Source organism: Apteryx mantelli, chromosome 5, assembly GCF_036417845.1.
Source record: "Apteryx mantelli isolate bAptMan1 chromosome 5, bAptMan1.hap1, whole genome shotgun sequence".
NCBI lineage: Eukaryota > Metazoa > Chordata > Aves > Apterygiformes > Apterygidae > Apteryx > Apteryx mantelli.
In genome coordinates, this window is record NC_089982.1 from 70,348,521 (window position 1) to 70,369,640 (window position 21,120).

The window sequence follows — 21,120 nt, forward strand, 5'->3', positions numbered from 1 at the left end:
TTGCTTATAAAAAAATCTTAAGAATTCTCAAAATTCTTTCAGATTTCCATCAGGAGTAGAGTCTTTGCCCACTTTTTGCATGAGAGTCATTACACATTTTCTCTTTGAGGCACTATTGCTGTGTGTATCTGTTGCACAACTGTTTTCTGTCTTGTCAATGAAACAGAAACGTGGTGGTGTTTCTTTGCTGCACAAACTAAGGTAAGTTCCAAAGTGGAATGTAAACAATAATGTAATTAATTAATAAGTCAGCTGAAGAAACTGATATGCTTTGGGCACTGAGTAGAGTTTTGGCAAGAAGTTGGAAGTATATAATGGAACAGAAAACTACTTATGACCAAAGCCAAGTCTTAAAATCTTTCTGCCAGTTTTACTACACATTGTTTGAGAAATGGCATCCAGCCACACTAGTAAGTGAAATGGAAGCAAGCAACACCATTAAAACTGTGAATATGTGTGAAATAACAAATGGAAGTAATAGAGTCAGGCATTCCTAGCTGGGGGAGGGCAGTTAGAGGTTCGGTAAGATATCATTAATTACAAGATTACAGGAGTGTTTAACTCTATGTAAAACATGCTTTATGTCTAAGATAAAAAAAATAAGGTAGAATGACAAAAGCAAAAGCAACAGGAGTAGCCCTGGGCAACCAGATTAGAGTTTTTTCAGGTGCTTTTAAGAGTGGTACTAGTACCACATAATGCCAGGAAAGTTGTTCTGAATGGACGTTGGTCGCATCCTTTTCTTGTACCTGTTTTTGCTCATTATCCTGTACAATGATAGAAGGCCATTTGACTATATAGGTTTCTCACCCATGTACTGTACATGAATATTCCACTCTTTTACTCTATTCATACTGTTCCCAAGAAAATCAACTTAAGACTATCAATATATCATTATGCTGTACAGAATTTATATAAACCATAGCAAAAATACCTATGCCAGATCTTGAAAAGATTGTGCATTGCAGGGCCAAACCTACAGATCTGTACTGAAATGTCAGAATGTTTAAAATTAAGATATATGGATCCCTGTTAATTTGTTACTTCAGTGAAATTCGTACCAGAACCTTAAATATGTTGGGGAGGCTCAAGCCAGGTCCAATTTAAAACTAATGGGGAAGTTATTAATTTCTAGTTTTCTGACATTTTATTTTTAATGCTCTGTCAGTGTGCTCTGAGTATAAACATCAGTGTCAGAATTCTTATGATACTTTATCTTGGGAGTTTTGTTATTCATAATGGCCGTGCAGTTTTTACAGGTGTATTTAATGGCAAAATCTTATCTTGGATTGCATTTTAAAAGCTCTGGTGTAGCTGGATTTGCTGGGAAAGGGAGGAGGGGTGGAATAACATTCTTCCCTTGGGGAGACAGCCATTTCCTTGGGCAGCGTTAACTTGAAAGAATATGAGACGCGCGCACGTTGCCAAAAGGAGTGGGGACGTACAGAGCTCTGAAAATAGTAAGTGTCAGTAGGGAAGGCTTGCAGGTGCCAGAAGAAAAATGTAAGCTCCCAGGGGCCCTCTCTCTTTTGTTTTTGCCTTGCGTGATGCCAAGCCACATAGGTTGATGTTTAAAATTCAGTCCTTCCCTGAAAAGTGATTATACAAAAAAGGCGCCGTTTCGCAACAGATGTGCTTCCTGTGTGTATTCCGAATCATGTTTATTTGTTTTAATGACTGTCTTTTTAATGTACTATTTACACCTGTTCCACATGTGCTGCAGAGAGCGAGCGACGTGCGGGAGATGGCAGAGCTCCGTCGCGTCGGGGAGCGGAGCGGAGCGGGGCGGAGGGCCACGCGGGCTCGCGGCAGCGGGATCGCCCGCCCTGCGCCCGGCATCGCCCTGCTCGGCGGCCTGGCAGCGGCTGCTCCGCCGCCCTCCCCAGCAGCAGGCGAGAAGCCGGTAGCGGGGCGCTCTGCCGCTGAACCCGCCGGGGCAGCAAACAGCTGGTTATTGCCTCTCCTGTCCTTGTTAGCTCCGGAGAAAAGCGATTGCGCTTCTCTTCATAGCAATCTTTTTATATTGTTGAAGGCTGTCATCACATTCCCTGTTTCTTCCTTCTTGCGCTAAATACACCCGGTGCCTCCTCCCTTGCTTCCTTTATTTTTTGGAGAGGGTTGTTCGTTTTTAGCTCGTAATTCCTGTTGTTCTCAGCTGGATTCAAGCTCGGCCTTGTCCCTGGGCTGTGGGTGGCCCAGAGCTGGGCACAGCACCCCACATGTGGGTGGGCTCTTCCAGTGTGCATCTTGCCAGGGAGAGGGTTTGGGGAGTGGCAGGGAATTCTGTCTAATTTCCTGTATTTGCAACATTTCCCTTATTTGCAACAGCAACAGACTGCTGACATATTTGGTTTACGATCTGGCCCGTTTCTGCAGTACTGCTTAGTAAGTTATTCCCCATTTTGTATTTGTGCTTTTGTCACAACACTTATTGAATTTCATCTTCGTTTCGGATCATTTCTGCAATCTCTCAGAATCATTTTGAATTCCAGTTCTGTCCTGCATTCCAGTTCTATCTGCATCTTCTCCCAAACATGGTTTCATGTGCTGGTTTTATACGTGAACTCTCTTTTCTACCTTCCAAGACATTAAACAGAAATAAAGGAATTTGGAGAAAATGCCATAGGCTCAGTTAGCCTTATAGTCCGGCTGCAACATCTATTTTGGTTCAGCAATCACCATCATAGGCAAGACGAAAAAGCTCATTTGGCTTGCAGGCTCTTAATCATGTAAGTGTGTAAGTTGTAAAGAAGAACCCAGCTTGACTCTCAGATCCCACAGTGAATATGTGGGACTATTAGATGGGGGGGAGAAAGAACATCGTTGTACTTAAAGTCTGATTACATTTGCCAAAGAAATCAGAGTCAGAAAAAAATATTGAAACCCTAGGATTCCATTTACTTGGAGTCCCTATTCAGAGTTGAACCAAGCTTCAAATTACAAATAATAATAGGAGTGGTGGTGATCAGAAGGAACAATGACAGTTGTGGCAGAAGACATTTTGCTGCTTTGGTAGCTGGATACATCTGCGTGTCATCTTCACTCCTGACCCAACTCTAAGACTGTCCCTGCCCTTTTCTCTCCTTTGACCTATTCTTTAAGTTTATTTTAATAAAAAATATTTTTCAAAGTATTAATTTTTTTGTTATGTTTAGTCCATTATTTCAATGTTTGAGTGTGTGAGTGCACTACGTGAAAGGGAGGTTGCCATGGTAATTTCTCATTATTGTTGAATAGAAAAATAATTACTCTGGCAAAATCCCCCGTAACCTGTCAGAGCAGAAGTTAAAGATGCATGGGGGCAGCCTTGCCTTCACCATCCCCTTTTTGCAGGAAAAAGGGGGTGATTTCACTCATTTTTTTCATAAGAAGTGGATCCATTTTCTTCTTCTGTTTGTCTGGGGAACACAGCATTTGGGTTCGTTCACCACGAGGCCATGAGAGGAGTTGGGCCACCTGTGACAAGGGCAGAGCGTGAGCTGAGCAGCAGAGTGCATCCAGGCACAACGGAGGGATCGTAGAGCCCATTAAGTTGTGTGTGTGCGTGTGTGCACGTGTGTGTGTATACATGTGTGTGTATGCATGGGAGGGGTATTTTCTATTTTTACTTCTTCCTGATGTAGAGTATGCAAAATCACGAGATAAAGACCTTGGATAGTATTCAAACTGTGACAGAGCCTGGATATTTTATTTATCCAGGGAGAGAATCCGCAGTAATTCAGTCTCCACATTTTTTAGCCTTCAGACTAGCCTTCTTGGAAGAAAAGTGAGTGCAAATATGTGTGGTTTTGAGGTGAGGCCCTGCGCTTTTCCCCGTGTTCTTCTCTTTGTTTTCTGTGTGCATTTGCATCACGATTATGTGATGCTTCCCTTTTGCTTTTTTTATTATGGGATTTTGCATTAGTAGCTCTAGAAGTACTGAAATACTGAGTTAACAATTGCTTTCCCACAGCAGAGCTGCAAGTGTGGTATGTAGCATTGCTTAAATCCTTTCCTCCCCTCCCCCTTTGCAATGACAAGACATATGGCCAAAAGATCCCGCTTTAAAAATGCTACAGCCTCTCTTTTGGCAAATGACCAAGAGCAGTAGCTCGTAATTACTGATGGGGCAGTGAACTGTCATGTGGGCTTGTGATAACAACTGGCACAGTTGCATGAGTGAAGCGTCAGTGTTCAGAGCAGGGAGGGGTGTTGCTGGAGGCGGTTTTGGGGCTGTTGGTGAACACCTGTCTGCTCTGTACTTACCATCGTGGCTACTCAGCCAATAAGCGCAACAGTGTTTGCACACACAGAGCCCATAAGGTTTACACCAGCAAACAGGAGAGAGCGGCCGCTCTCTGTGACAACAGATTTCTGCCGAACGGGGGCATTTCTGATACCTCTGTGTGAGCGTGATTGAATTATGGAGCGATCACGGCAGTGCCCGGCCTCTCTGTCATGCCTCGGGCTGGGAACGCTGCTGCCGCGTGGGACGAGAGTTGGTGAGGAAGGGGAGCACCAGCGGCTCTGAACCAGCCAAAAAGTCTCTCAGGCTTCTCCAGTGGGAGCTGGAGTGCTAAGACATGTCCTTACCGTTCCTCTGCTGGCTATTTGACAGCGATCAAAGTAATGTAAAGTGGTAGGGCAGTAAAGACACCCTGCTCAGCGGTTAGGAGTGAAACCCAATAATAACATCTTTAGGAGAAATGGGAGCAGAACTAAAAAGATCACATAGCTATTTCTCTGCACGTGCACATATAATGAATATGATAGATGCACATTTTGTCTTAAATCAGCATTTTATCTCAGGGGTTATTTTTCTTGTGAAGGTAACAAATGTCTTCTCACTCTGTTACATATTGCTCAGGCCTTAAGAGGCGCTCTTAAGGCGCTTCATCCAGCTCGCTAAGCTGGATGAAGGTAGTCTTGCACACTTGGAGGACTGCCAAAGTGCTCGTGATACTGCGGTGATGAGGAGTGTGATGGTAGCATCTTCCCAGGTGTATTTCCAGCTTTGGGGCTGATTCTGTGCGTGGCGAGTGATTTAAATCTCAGGGCCTCACAGAAGGGGAAGATCTCAGAGCAGCAGAAGACACTGTGCCAAAGATTTCAAGTCCAGTTAATAAACATATCCATATTTAGTGACTTAAACAAGAGGTGGATTCTGTTGTTCCCTGACTTCGGAGCAAGGCCTTGCAAGCCAGGCCACTTGGCCAGGTGCTAGGCATGGAGGTTTGGCTGCCTGTTGTTAATCACCCGGCTCTGAAAATGCCTGGTTCAGTTCCCAAAGGCAACAGCCCACCTGTGGTAGTAGTTCAGTGTATGCATTGCATTCTACACTATTTTAATAATTGTTATGTTCTGAGTATGTGTATTACTGCAAATATAAGAATACACAGGTCATCTGAAAATATTGTTTTCACCTCATGTATTGTACTGGAAGGTAAAGATTTCTCTCAACAATTATATTTAAGTAACTAGCTGGTATTTAATTAACCTATGGTAGCATTGTACTTATATTAAATACATCGAAGTGGAATGGCTATTATATTTAGTTTCAAAATTACTTTCCTGTCAACTCATGCTGATAATCAGGTTATGTAGTATTAGAGAATTAAATGCTGAGTTTTTTTCATGATTAGGACCAAGCATTTGAGATATGCAGCCCAGGAGAAGGGAGGAAAAGTCATAATTGCTCTATATGCGACTAATTTATAAGAACATTCTAAGGTGTAACAAAGTAAATGTAAGAAGTTACTTGTGTTTATGATAATGAACATTTTTGCATATTTGGTGTGCTGGACAAAATGAAAGTTTATTGTATAATAAACTAAACATTTCACCTCTTTTCTTAAACTAGAATGAAACCCTTATCTAAGAAAATTAGTTCAAAATATCATATAGACATCACCCCAAAATCACAGGGAAGAATGCGCAAACTATGCGTGTTCCTTTGGAATTTCTTTAAAAAAGGAAGAACATATTTTCATTTTGCCTCCTGTTAAGTGAATGATCTGTTGCTTCCTAGGATAGTGACAACCTCTGGTGGGATGCCTTTGCAACTGAGTTTTTTGAAGATGATGCAACTTTAACCCTTTCATTTTGTTTGGAAGATGGACCAAAGCGATACAGTAAGAGATACATTTATTGTTATAATTTTAAGACTGAGTTTCTATACATTTATCTGTGAAAGTAAGAGACAGCTGAGAACCTGGCAATGACAAAGTCACTTGGTTGTGTTCAGCAACCATCATGTTCCATTAACAAATTGCATGGGTTGGGATTTGTTAGGAAAGATAGGTTATGGAATTTCTCTGAATTTTATTATATGAAAACAAATTATTTCCTGGTGGAGCAGGGCAAATAATACAACATAATCTCCATAATTTTTAAATTAATTCGCTTTGGCTGTGCTTGCACTCTTTGTTCCTTTGCTTGCCATAAATATTCAAGTGTTGAGTCTTGTGGGCAAAAATGTTCACAGAAAAGGGACTTTGCAGCAAATTTCAGTATTCTCACCTGAAAGGCTTCCAAATTCAAACAGAAAGCAGAAAAAAATACCTAAAAATATATCCTTGCTGGTGTAAATAATCGTTAGTCCATCAGCTGCATGGACTTATGCTGTTTGCACACAGTAAGGACCTGCCCTGGGTATTGTGTGAACAATCACAGCTAAGCAGCCAAGTCTAAAATATTCTCAGTCAAGTACTAAATGCAATCTTGAATAAAATGAAGCAGTGAATAAATCTGATGGCATTGGTATCCATTGCCCACATACTCCAAGCAGAAAAAAAGGGGTAAAATTCATCGAACAAATTGTTTGAAAGGAATAATTCACTCAGCTTTAGCACTAAGCAGCACAGAGATAAGTAAACACTGAAAAACGGCATTGCAAATTGTTTCACTCCATTCAGAGTGACCCCTGCTTCACAGTGACAGCTTGTGCTCTGTGCTTAATGTGCTGAATCTTGCAAGGTTCTTATTTTTCTTGAGAGTGACTGATTGTCAGTGTATCACTCACATACTTCTAATTCCTTTTATCAATTATCTCAGGTATTTATTTGACAAGTGTTACCTTCTCCTGAAGAAAAAATAACAGCCACTTTGAACGCACGTTCTGGGATTAGTGTTGACAGAATTACAGTTTCTTGCCTTTCAAAGCAAGTGATAACTCTGTAAAGGTCCTCAAATTACAGCCTATAGCAATGTTGGTAACAGCTGATCTGTCCTGATTAGGTTGAGTCAACTTGTCAGATATCAGATTTGCTAGTTGTGTTATCAGTCCAGAAGGCACAGACACATCAGCAAAAAAGCAATTAATGTCCAGTTAGATCAGAGGGAGTTGTGTTTCTGGAAAACAGTGCTGCATATGGAAGAATTTGTCAAAGGGTAAAATATTCCTGTTGTCACAAACGCTTGATAATGGTTGTGCGATCTCTAACTGGGATAGTTCAGTACAGGGCAATACTGTGACTCTTAGCATTGCTGTTGATAAGCGTGATTGAAAGATCAAATTACTGTGAGCACATTTTTTAAAGCTGACTAGTGCACGTGCTTTTTTTTTTTGTCTTTTTTGCGGTTTTAATTTCTGACCTCTGCACAAACTGTAGCAGCTTTCGATGTTGTTATTCTCAAGCACCTGCGATTTAAGTCCAGCATATAGGGCTCTCTCTATTCATTCACGCTCTGGTTCCTTCGCTGGTAAATATTTACATAATTTTGAACTGCACTATTGTTGATTCTTACTGACACTAGCAGTCTTCCTATTTATTGATGCTATAAAGAGTATGCCTGAGCTGCCCTAGTCTGGGGACTTTGGCTGACGTACGAGCAGGCTCTGGGGGCAGCCCTACTGGCTGAGGGGATTGTCCGAGTCACCGCTCGTGTTCCCAGCCTTGCTTGGGGTGGGCCCAGGGCGCAGGTCGTGGGTTAAAAGCTCCCAGCAGGGGAGCTTGGTGTCCTGAAGCACGCGCAGGCCTTGGGAGCAGAGCAGTCCACTCGCCTCTCGGCGCGGCCGTTGGCAGAAGAGCCGCGTCGATGCGTGGCGGGCGCTCGCCGAGCAGAGCCCCGGCCGAGGTGCCCCTGCTGCCCGCCAGAGCCCCGTGCCAAATCCCTTGTGGCTCCAGAGCATCTCACCACCTCCCCGAGCCCAGCAGGCGCTCCCACGCTAACGTTATTCCTGGGAAACCGTGAAGTTGTTGGCCGGTGGGTGGACGCTCGGGTTGTGACAGAGCACTGGAACAGGTTGCCCCGAGAGGTTGTGGAGTCTCCTTCTCTGGAGATATTCAAAACACGCCTGGATGCAATCCTGTGCAACGTGCTCTAGGTGACCCTGCTTGAGCAGGGGGGTTGGACTAGATGATCTCCAGAGGTCCCTTCCAACCTCAGCGATTCTGTGATTCTGTGATTCTGTGTGAGGCAGGACACATGAGAGGCTGCACCGAGAGCGAGGAATTTAGAAAAAGATGAAATAAAAACAGCAAGTCTCCACCCGCTGTTCAGTGCTCAGTGTAACACCTGCCTCCTTACCCCAACATACAAATTCTTTAATATTTAGTGGAGATTAAAAACATCTGAATTGGCTCTGAGGGGGGGGAAAAAAAAAGAGAAATTTTTTGTTCTTGAAGGCACAAACAGTAATGCAGGGAACCAAGATTAGACCCTAGAAAAGAGAAATAGGCATCCTTTGATAAGTCATTTATAGAGCTGAAGTTGATGAAAGATGCCGACCTCTTGCCTTTGCTCCAGAATTCAGCTCAAAATTGCCTTCCTTTGTCTTGCTTCAATCTGAGAGAGATTTGCTTACACCTTGGACATCGGTTGTGCCTGGCACCTCATTTTCTCTCCCCTGGGCAATGGTTTTCCTCTTTTGGGAGCTAAAATATTCTCTTCTGGAGTGAAGAAATTCCAGAAAAACACAAACCAGGCTCTTTGGGGGGGATAGGCGAGGGGGGAGGACAAATTGTTTTTGTTGTCCTTGGTCACAGTTTTTCTCTGGGTTATGGAGATTCCCAGTCAAGTGGCTGAAGACCAGGAAGAACAGTGCGTGCCTTCCCTTCGCCCCAGCTTCTACCCCCGGGGAGCCCAGAGAGCCCTGTGGGGCTTGCTGCAAACTTGCATACTCTCCTCTTCTTTTCTCTAATCGTGACCGTGGTCCCCAGATCCCTCCGGGTCCCCAGATCCTTCTGGGGCTTCTTTTCCTTGCTTGCTTTTGCATTTGTCTTTCCAAGCACTCCAAGGGTTTCTTATCTCCTGGCCTTTTTCCCAGCTGGCTCTCTCCACGCTCTGCTCTGTTACCTGGATGCCTGAGTCCCATAGCCAGTACCAAATGTTCAGAGCATGTGAATTAGGGCTGTAAATCACTGATGGTGTAATTATTACAAGATTAAAAAATATATACTTTTCCTTGCCTCCTGTTTTTTTATCTTTTAATATACACTGTGTCCAAGGAACTGTAAGGGTTGTAAACTCACTTTTTTGTCTCAGAAAATTAAGCTGCTCATCTAATTTCATGACCCCAAACTGAAGCTTTATGAAAAACACCAAATATTTTTAGGCCTACTTTTACATTATCACATTTTACTGCACTCCTCTATATACTGAGAAAAGTGGTTTCCTTCCCTTTGCTAGGTTCCCTTTTAGGTATGCAAGGTTTCTCCTAGACTATCAGCCCTAGGATTCATTAATTTGTAGGGAAAAATAGATATGGGTCAGAGCACAAAATTTAAGTCACTGGGTTATGTTTAGTTTACTTTGCATGAGACAGCACTATGTACTGATACTCAAGCTAGCCTTAAATGTGCCTGTATATCTGTATGGCACAGCATGTAAAGATACTTACTCGGCCCTGGAAAGAATAGAGGTCTGTTAGTTCAGTGATCCACCAGTGCTAATTAATTTCATTGCCAGGTTTGTCAGACCTAGCCCAGTTATCTTTGCAGAACATTATTCTGCCTTGTATAGACGTGCACTTGAAAGCCCAGCTCAACTTTGAATGCAGAGATTCTGTGTCAGACCCGAAATCACTGCTGTGCCCATCTCTGCTGCTCTTTCTTTTCTTCAGTATTTTATTTCTGTAGATGCAAGAACCCTGCCTTCTCCAATTCCTCCTCACCTGTACAGTATTCCAGAAAGAAGATACCATCTTCTTTTAAACATCAGCATATGCTTTCCTCCTGCTTGCTTATACTCCTTAGCTATTCTTTTGGTCTGCTATTATCTATGAACCCTACTGACATGTTATTAAACTCCATGTTGAAATTGAGTTTTAATGAGAAATGCTACAAAAAATAAAGAGATATTTTAATGTGTCAAGGCTGTAAATTATGTGTGTTTTCTCTAGTCTGGCTTTTTGGCTATGGTAAGACAGAGAGAAAGACCACATGTTCCAGTGCCCAAAGGCAGGGAAAGGCTCCCAACACCAAAGAGAGATTTCCTGTTTTAACCTGCACTGAATTGTGTTCAATAGAGAAACTTAAGAAGTAAACCTGTTAAATTCATTTTACAGTGAAAGTAAAATGAAATTTGCATTAATTTATTATGCCCTGATTTATTGGGACAAGAACTAAATCGGATTTAAGCAAAAAAAAACAAAAAAAAAAACACCGAATGGAACAGATTTTTTTCCTGGTTGTGGATGAAACATAGTCGTTTCCTGTTAAGAGCCTACTACCCCTGTAAAAGAGTAAATACTAGACTCTGATCCATTGTTGCCCAGGTTCTTTGTTTCTTCGAGACAAAATATTTCCAGAACAGATAAGAGAAACAAGTTTGATTGACAGCTCTTAGCAGAGTCTCATCAGCTGCTGTGCTGACAGCCTGGTGATGCACACTGTGCTGATGTGGTGGGGACTGACAGGTGATTGACAGCCCAAGACTGTGGAGACAGCAAAGATGAAGCATGCTCAGTAAGAATAATGTGCAGTGTTTATGCAGCACTGCAGAGAGTAGGAGCTAGGGAGTTAACTCTTTCCGAGTAAAGGGGCACTGTGACACATAATCTATGTGATTTTCACCGTGGAGGAAATTAGAGCTTGGCTAGCTTTCCGTTTTATTCACTAAAAGCTTTCTGTTTATGGAGGAGAGGTATACTGTGAGGAACCAAAAGCACAAGCAAGCACATTTGTGGCTGTAAAAATTTTCATGCAGGTATGATGGAGTCTTAAAAACGGATTTACTATACATATAGAATGTATTGAGAATTTCAGACACCTCTCATGGGCTTCCATCACCAAATTTTATACGCCATTGCATAATGTTGCACAGTTTTAAAAAGTAGAATTTTCAGAAGGGACAAGTTGAGCTCTTTTGATCTGTATACTCCTAGAAAGATATAATGTGGTTTCAGTTTTATTGTTGCTCTGAGTCTTCAGATGATAATTGAATATGTGTTTTATGTTTTAATTGCTTAGCTCAGTTTATGTTTGGATTGTTCAATATGACTATACCGTGCTTTGCATTTTATGCACTTACTGTTCATTTCCCCTACTTGGTGCATGAACCCTGCTTTGATTTTTCCTCATTTCTCAATTTTCCTTGGAAAGTTAGAAAGTTAGAAAAACACAGAATTTTGTAGACAGTAATTTTAGAGTGCAGTGAACTTTGGGCTTTAAAGCGCTTATCTAGGTTCCTACCTGTGCCTTTAGAATATATTCTGTGTCTTCACCAGAAATTACTCAGTCTGTGCGTACACAGCAAGTGAGCTGCAAACGGTGCTTTCCCTTCCGAAACAAATTCTTTCTGCCCTTGTCCCTGTTTCTAACCCGTGATGCACCGTTAGCTTCAGAGACCTTTGTTGGGTAACTTCTGCTGGTGTAATCGTGGAAACCTGCATCTAGTGGGGATTTCTCACGAGCAAGGAACATAGTGTGGGGATAAACAGCCGAAACCTGCCACGCGTTACCCCCTTGCTTAACTATTGTCCAAAAAACTGTTGTGAGAGGCTAGTCGGCTACATTATCACCCTGGATTTCTGTAAAGCTGTCGTCTGGCTTCTCTCACATAACTCTTATAGAGAAAGTTTAATAAGCCAAGTGAAACAGATTGTAGTATTTCCAGGTACATGCTCTTTCTTCTTCCCTTTTTTTTTCCCCAGAGAAATCCAGTCATTAAACATGATTTGAGCATTCAGGTACAATGCAGTAAATTGACCTAGCTTAGTAAATCAGACAGATTATTCTGTGTGACTGCCTGGTCTTCATCTTTATATACCACTCTTCCAATTTATGTTTCACCTTCAAAGTTTGTTTGTAATACTTTTGAATTTAATTTCAGCCCCTCAATAAAAATGTCTCTAGAATCAGGTCTAATATCTAACGTCAGTGTTTGTGGGTCACCGCTCCCCCCACCAGCTGATGATTGCCAATCAATATTTACTTCGTGAAATTGGTTTGTTAAACATTTTGAATTCATTCAACATGTGCTTTATTAATATTGTATATTACTAATTTTTGGTAAGAACATAATGTGGTGTACTAGTAAGTCAAATGTATTACGAGTATCTAAGTGTATTACATCTATGCACTCATCTTCATCACCCAAACTTCTGTAAGCTCATCAAAGAATAAAATGAGATTTGTTTGACAAGACCTATTTTCCATAAAACCATGTTGACTGGCATTAATTACATCCCTTTTGCCTCAATCTCTGTCAGTTGAATCCTGTATAATTTTTTTCACTGTTTTGTCTGTGAGTGTATTATGTTATCTGGTATACAGTTACCTGATCGTATTCTGTCCCTTCTTAAATATCAGTGCAACAGTAGGAGTCTTTTGGAATTTCCTCAGTAATTCTTTTTTTTAAATAACTTCAGGTAGAAACATGCAAAAGAAACTCTTAGAACTGCTGATTTAAAAATATTTACTCCTGATAGACACTATTTAAGATCCGTCCTAGTTGCTGATGGACCAGGAAGCACTTGGTTGTCTCAAGATCAACATTCTTTCCAAGTGTAGAACAGAAAAGCTTTTTTTATTGCTATTAACAAATTTACTGTCTCCAGATATATTTAGCTTTGAATATACTTCAAAAACGGTCTTTCTTGTTTTCCCTAGTGCACACAACCTTAGATTCTTCACTGATTCTTCACTTAGCATCTCTTTCTAGTATTTTTTTGTTTCATAATGTCTGTTTTTATAGAATGCTTTCACATTTTTTCTATTTGCTTTTTACAGTTTACATTCATCCTAATTATCTTTTCTCTTTCTCTTTGAATTATTGCTTCATTTTGCTACTAACTTTTTAGCAAAAGTTGTTTTCTTTCTCATAATATAGTTGTGGGTTTTTGGATATCTTACCAAGTCTGCTTAACAGGTTCTTAATTTTCATTCATAGTTTTTATCCGTATTCTGTCCTGGTCAGTTGAGCTTTGGAAAATGAGGTGTTTTGAAGCACTGACTGGGATTTTCCTTTCTTTGTCTGAAGTGGATGCATGTTTTGGATGGCAGTCTTGCAGAAAAATGTGGACCAGTTGGAGAGTGTCCAGAGGAAAGCAGGAGTCTTGAAGAGAAAAGTTACTAAGAAAACTGGAAGAATTGGAGTTGTTCAGTGTACAGAAGAGGAGACTTGGGGAAAAGTGAGGGGGAGGAGGGACGTGGTAACAGCACCTCTGAAGGAAAGGGATGCAGTCTGTTTCCATATCCATAATGAACAGGAGAAGAAATGCTGGCCTTAACTTGCATAAAAATGTAGATTAAGGTATTAGTTCCTGGAGATAAGAAGAATGAGGCACTGGAGCAGATCTGCTGGGGCGGCTGGGGATGTCCCGCAGCCAAGGTGGCCCTGGGCCTTTGTCCCTGTGGCTCCCCGTGGTCACTGCTTCTGCCGCGCGCATCGACATTCAGCCTGCTGCTCCCTTCGGTCTCAGCCATCATCCTAAATCCTGAGATTATTTTCTCATCTTGGGTGCTAAACTTTTTGTGATTAAAAACATCATACGATTTCTCATTTTTAGCAATATAAATAATGTTTTGTTAATACTGGAGCCTATGCGAGACATCTAGCCCAGATACTCCAAAATAAAATGTTCAGTGATTGCAAAGGTTTATCATAAAACTTGTCCTGTCAACCTCTTGTAATGACACTGATACCAAATATCTCATGAATGGGTATCTCAAACCTCTTTTGCTTGTTACCAAGCATGCTATATAAATCAATGTCAGAAAACCTCTGTCTGTAAAGGGGCACCTGGAGGAGCTACGAAACTCCTAATGTTAATGTTGCACAATTAGATATTGCCTCTAATTGCAAAGTCACTGGAAATCCCAGTCAATCAATCAATCAGACTGATTCTGTTGCTGTGTAAACAGATAAAGTGATAAGCCCTTTTGGAGAGAACTCATAATATAATAGGGAACAAGATGCAGTGTAGGAGTCTAGTGTCCATGCAGAGGGCAGGAAGAATAAAGGTAAAAGTAACATGAGAGAATCACAGTGATTTATGGCTTTTTCCCCACCCAGTACAAATAACCCCTTGTCTTGATTGGCTTCTGTTCACCCACTTGGTCTCAGTTACATAGCTTTTAGTTCTATCTTTCTCTTTATTTGAGAAAATGTAACAAAATACCAGAATTCCTTGCAAAGTAATGGAAAGCAATATCTTTTTACCTCAAAATAATGAACAGTTTTCAGTTTTACAGACTCAGGGTAAATTATTTCTTGCTTAGCATAGTGAGAGTTGTATTTGGGAAGAACTGGTCAGTACGTTTTACCTTTTGTTAAATAACAGGCAGGCAGGTCACTGTTTGGCTTCAAATGCTATCTGTACTTTAAATATGGTGGTTGTTAAGTTTTTATAGATTTTTAAAAATATAATGGTGCTGTACTAAGGTATTTTAAAATATTTTTGGTAAGAAATTGAAAATGCTCAGTCATTACTACTTCAGCCTTTAAAATTATCAGGGTTTTTTTTCAAAAACCAAAAATTACATTAATCAGGCTCAAAATGGTCAAATAATGTATATTAAATTATATATTCACAGAAAAATTTTATAACATACTTACAAAGTTCCTATAAGAAACAAGACTCAGCCTGAGTCTTCATCCAAATTAAGAACTATAGATATATTTTTTCTCAAGTAGTCGGAAAATATTTGTCTCCTGCATATTTGGTTTTATTTCTTTTCTTTTTAGTACAGTTGTGTTGTTTCTTTTTCAGAAGTGACATACCCCATGCTATAAATGATCTAAGCAATAACAGAAAAAGCTAGGAAGATTGTGACAGAGCATATTTTCATATTTTCATCTTGTTTCCCGACCAAAGAGATTCTAATAGGCATTTAACTAAGTATTCTAGAGTTTTATCCACAACCAGTATAAATATAATGCTGTAGAGCATACTGATTGCCTGAAGGTGTTAGAAATGAATTCCATTTTATAGAGCATTGAATAAGTAAATAGGTGGAATTTGAGGGTTTTTTTCTTCCCTCTTTGAATCCTCAGGTGTAGGTGAATCAGAGTATCAGCCCCAATGATCTGGAAGTTTTCTGCATATTATGATAAATTTGTAATAATTTGAAACTTCTATAGTGTGCATATACACTTATACTGTGGGTAGTGGTGTTATAGACCTCATGGCCCTGGGACATTAGCAGGACAAGGCTTGCAGGTGCCGGTGCTTTTTAAGGTCACATAATAAAAAGTTCACTACAAAATACTACCTCTGCCTACAGACTTCATTTTGCGTACATATAATACACACACAAATAGAATACAGCTAAATGTACACATGTGCATCCTAATATAGTATTGGGTTTATTGCATAGATATGCATGAGTTTATGTATTTACCATACAAATAAAACTTAAGCACCATGACTATAGAGCCAAAAGCTGACTCTGAACACTGCAATACTGTTCCCAATTTCACATTGGAAATTTTCTTGAATTAATGTAGTTAAGAATTTATTTATTTTTTTAAGTCTGCTGTCTGTGAGAAATCTGAAATATTATACAAGGGCTATCATTCTTTATTATATTGAATTCTGCAGTCCAAACTGTATTACCTTTAAAATGATGCTGATATATAGCTGTTCCACAAGTTTGATCCATACAAGTTTTATGCCATAGTATTTAAGTCCATTCTGGTGCTTATAGCACCTGAATGTAAGCAATACAATGTTGCTTGTTCTCCCCTTGTTTTCTCAGGGGAGAAGTGGGTTCAGTGGAGTATTTGTTTAGGATCTTTCAAGGCAAATGCAACCAATATGTAGGTATTCTTAAAAGTTAACATCAGAGAGGACAGCTTACAGGAATATGTTGGATTTGAAACAGAATGACGGAGATGTGTGATATTTTGAGCTCCACAAGAATGACCAAGAATGTCCTGGCTCCAAAGGGCCTTGCTCAGTGTCCACCTCTGCCTGCCTGGAAGAGGTGCCAATCCACATCTGATATTCCAGAGCTGCTCTTTTTTTTAAAGGATTTTGGATTTAAGGCATTGAAAGTGAGTGCTAATATCTTGATTTTATATTGCATGGGAAAGCCAAGAGAAGGCACAAAGGACTAGTTCTAATGGCCTAGTGATGGCTGGGGTTACTGAGGAGATGCGCTACAGTGCATGGAGTCTCTGTGAACGAATGGCTTTGGTGTGGAGGCATGTTTCATCGCCAAGATGTGTGGATCAGCATTCCCTGGCTGAGAGCAGCTCATGGCACAGGGTCCTGTCACGCGCTACTGAGCACTGGGCGAGAGTGTGGGAGCCGTCTCCCACCCACCGGTAGTCCAAAATGAACTGACCACTTGCGAGAGTGGTCCTTCAGCCAAAGAGGCTTGTGCCTTGACTGCAGTGTCTTTAAAATGCTCTTCCTTCATTATCGGTATTGCCTCTTTCGTACCATTTCAGCCTGAACCAGTTGTTTTTCATCTGTGACCTGGGTTAATCTTAAGAATTTATTATTTTGGTTCTGGTGGGGGAATGTGGACAGAGGAGGACCAGTAGACAGCTACCTGTTCAGCACGAGCTTTTAAGTTAACATCATCTTGTCCAGTACACTGGGTGCCTGAAGGAAGATGTTGACCATTTTGTTGTACCTTTTAAAAATCCATTACTGCTCCCATCTCCATTTGACTATGAAAAAGGCTTTTATATAAAATTTTATCTAGTCCAGAAATATTAGAATACTGTGTAATTCAATTTTATTGTTGTCTTTAATGTCTGGACCTGAATTAATAGGGCATTACTTTTCATCCTGATATCAATCTTGTTCCTTTCATTCAGATCCAAATTCCTTTGTAGTACATGATTTAATTCACTAAAATGAGGTAAAATGAAACTCTGGTCCAGGGAGCATTAAACTAACATATTTTTGGTGGCACATGTGATAGTAGCAGCCTGCTAGATAACTGTTCGTGTTTACCTCCCCTCTATTAAGCTGCTCAGAGACTTTCAAACTTTCCTTACTCTCACAAACTGATATTTCTTATATTTGTTGCCCTTTCACCCCCCTTTTCAGTCCATCCATTTTTAAATGAGATTAGAGAGATTAAAAATAGATATCTGTTTTGTAAAGCATGTCCTTATGACATTATTTTGAAACAGTCCTGCACCCAGACCAGTTTGGTGTTCCCTAACTGAGGATCAGAGCCTTCCTTTGTGGCAAATTACCTTTGATTTGACAGCTATTTTTGTTTCAAGATCATATGCACACCTGCTTTTCTGCTGAGGCTTGGCTCTTAGGAACTGTTGCACATGCATGGCTAGCTATGCATCAAATTCTGTAATCCAAAGGGATGCTCCAGGTCATGGTTATTTTAAAAAAAAAAGTTCATGCAAGGAACAGGTGAAAGTTATGGTACTGTACCAAAATGTGGCCTTGCACCAAGAAAATGTTTCAAGCTGGAAAACAAAGAGTCTCTGCGCTGTTCAGACTGTTTCTGTTCAATGCTCTGCTTTTCATAATCATATATACACAATTAAATTAATCCCATAATGAACTGGTTAGTAGTATTAGACTGAAGGTGAGACTAGAGGATATTCTGTACTGAGGGAAGACTTTGACTTAGCTTAGCAAGATGTGCACGGCCTGTGATGTGGACTTGTGTACAACTTGAGAGTATTAAGATAGAGAGAAGGTACTTCAGTAAATAGAAAGGAAAAGTCTGGATAATGCATTTCAAGTTTAGTTATTCAGCATCTCCAACCAGCTCCAGAAAAGTAGAATTTGTACTGTTACTACTTTGCAGGGTCACTTCTTGATTTAAGGTCATAATCTGTTGTGCTAGTAGCTAGAGGCTATATCTAGATTAGCAAGTAGTGCAGTGGGAGAGTTATCTGTAGAGCAAAACAGTTGGTGTTAAGGAGATGACGTCCACAATGGCCATGTTTTGCAGAGGTTTACTTTGGACAAGATCCAGTCCTATCTGGTGAACTAAATGCCTGTGAATGGCTGGAGTGCATTAGGTGCACTCCTGAAGTTCACCCGACTCCTTCCCTCTGAAAGAAAACCAGTTTGTGAGCTTAGAGACGGCTCCACGGTGCAGACCAAGGTGTGCAAAGTGGGGGTCACAGAATCACAGAATCGCTGAGGTTGGAAGGGACCTCTGGAGATCATCTAGTCCAACCCCCCTGCTCAAGCAGGGTCACCTAGAGCACGTTGCACAGGATTACATCCAGGTGCGTTTTGAATATCTCCAGAGAAGGAGACTCCACAACCTCTCGGGGCAACCTGTTCCAGTGCTCTGTCACCCTCACAGTGAAAAAGTATTTCCTCATGTTCAGATGGAAGTGTCTGTGTTTCAGTTTGTGCCCGTTGCCTCGTGCCCTATTACTGGGCACCACTGAAAAGAGTCTGGCTCCATCCTCTTGACACCCTCCCTTCAGATACTTGTACAGGTTAATAAGATCTCCTCTCAGCCTTCTCTTCTCCAGGCTAAACAGGCCCAGCTCTCTCAGTCTTTCCTCATAAGAGAGATGCTCCAGTCCCCTAATCATCTCTGTAGCCCTTCGCTGCACTTGCTCCAGTAGTGCCACATCCCTCTTGTACTGGGGAGCCCAGACCTGGACGCAGTACTCCAGATGTGGCCTCAGCAGGGCTGAGCAGAGGGGGAGAATCACCTCCCTCAACCTGCTGGCAACACTCTTCCTGATGCACCCCAGGATACCATTGGCCTTCTTGGCCACAAGGGCACATTGCTGCCTCATGGTTAACTTGGTGTCCACCAGCACTCCCAGGTCCTTCTCCGCAGAGCTGCTTTCCAGCAGGTCAACCCCCAACCTGTACTGGTGCATGGGGTTATTCCTCCCTAGGTGCAGGACCCTGCACTTGCCTTTGTTGAACTTCATGAGGTTCCTCTCCACCCACCTCTCCAGCTTGTCCAGGTCTCTCTGAATGGCAGCACAGCCCTCTGGTGTATTGGCCACTCCTCCCAGTTTTGTATCGTCAGCAAACTTGCTGAGGGTGCACTCTGTCCCTTCATCCAGGTCGTTGATGAAGAAGTTGAACAAGACTGGACCCAGTACTGACCCCTGGGGGACACTGCTACCTACAGGCCTCCAACTAGACTCTGCACTGCTGATCACAACCCTCTGAGCTCTGCCATTCAGCCAGTTCTCAATCCACCTCACTGTCCACTCATCTAACCCACACTTCCTGAGCTTGTCTATGAGGATGCTATGGGAGACAGTGTCGAAAGCCTTGCTGAAGTCTAGGTAGACAACATCCACTGCTCCCCCCTCATCTACCCAGCCAGTCATTCCATCAGAGAAGGCTATCAGATTGGTTAGGCATGATTTCCCTTTGGTGAAGCCATGCTGACTACTCCTGATCACCGCCTTTTCCTCCACATGCTTGGAGATGGCCTCCAGGATGAGGTGCTCCATCACTTTTCCAGGGATGGAGGTGAAGCTGACTGGCCTGTAGTTCCCTGGGTCCTCCTTCTTGCCCTTTTTGAAGACTGCGGTGACATTGGCTTTCTTCCAGTCCTCAGGCACCTCTCCTGTCCTCCATGACCTTTCAAAGATGATGGAGAGTGGCTTAGCAATGACATCCGCCAGCTCCCTCAGCACTTGTGGGTGCATCCCATTGGGGCCCGTGGATTTGTGGGCGTCAAGTTTGCTTAAATGATCTCTAACCCGATCCTCCTCGACCAAGGGAAAGTCTTCCTTTCTCCAGACTTTCTCTCTTGCCTCCAGGCTCTGGGGTTCCTGAGGGCTGGCCTGAGCAGTAAAGACTGAAGCAAAGGCAGCATTCAGTAACTCTGCCTTCTCTGCATCCTTCGTCACCAGGGCACCCACCCCATTCAGCAAAGGGCCCACATTTTCCCTAGTCTTCCTCTTGCTACTGATATATTTGAAGAAGCCCTTCTTGTTGTCCTTGACATCTCTTGCCAGATTTAATTCCAAACGGGCCTTAGCCTTCCTCGTCGCATCCCTGCATACTCTGACAACGTTCCTATATTCCTCCCAAGTGGCCTGTCCCCCTTTCCACTTTCTGTATACTTCCTTCTTCTGGTTGAGTTTTGCCAGGAGCTCCTTGCTCATCCATGCAGGTCTCCTGCCTCCTTTGCTTGACTTCCTACTCATAAGGATGCACCGCTCTTGAGCCTGGAGGAGGTGATGTTTGAATATTAACCAGCTCTCTTGCACCCCCCTTCCTTCTAGGGCTCTAACCCATGGGACTCCTCCAAGTAGGTCCCTGAAGAGGCCAAAGTTTGCTCTCCTAAACTCCAGTTGCGATCCTACTTAGTGCCCTGCCTCCTCCTCGCAGGATCCTGAACTCCACCATGTCATGGTCACTGCAGCCAAGGCAGCCCCCAACCTTCACATCTTCCACCAGTCCTTCTTTGTTTGTTAGTACAAGGTCCAGCAGCACACCTCTCCTTGTTGGCTCCTCCACCACCTGTGTCAAGAAGTTGTCACCAATGCTCTGCAGGAACCTCCGGGACTGTTTGTGCCTAGCTGTATTTTCTTTCCAGCAGATATCAGGGTGGTTGAAGTCCCCCATGAGAACCAGTGCCTGGGATCGTGAGGCTACTTCCAGCTGTCTGTAGAAGGCCTCATCAACTTCCTCTTCCTGATCAGGTGGTCTGTAGTAAACACCCACAACAGTGTCACCCATGCTAGCGTGCCCTTTAATCCTTACCCATAAGCTCTCGACTCGCTCTTCATCCACCCCTAGGCACAGCTCAATACATTCCAGTTGCTCTC

The 21,120-nt window shown here is 42.1% G+C and overlaps 1 protein-coding gene across 6 annotated transcripts in view; it reads left to right on the plus strand.

Annotated features, from left to right (window-relative positions):
- LDB2 (LIM domain binding 2) overlaps positions 1–21,120 on the plus strand; it is a 219,581-nt gene that overhangs the window by 71,309 nt on the left and 127,152 nt on the right. For all 6 annotated transcript variants that reach the window (XM_013960070.2, XM_013960071.2, XM_013960065.2 and 3 more), the window contains exon 2: positions 6,008–6,110. In XM_013960070.2, the coding sequence (XP_013815524.1) occupies positions 6,008–6,110 (103 nt within the window). The remainder of the gene's footprint in view (positions 1–6,007; positions 6,111–21,120) is intronic.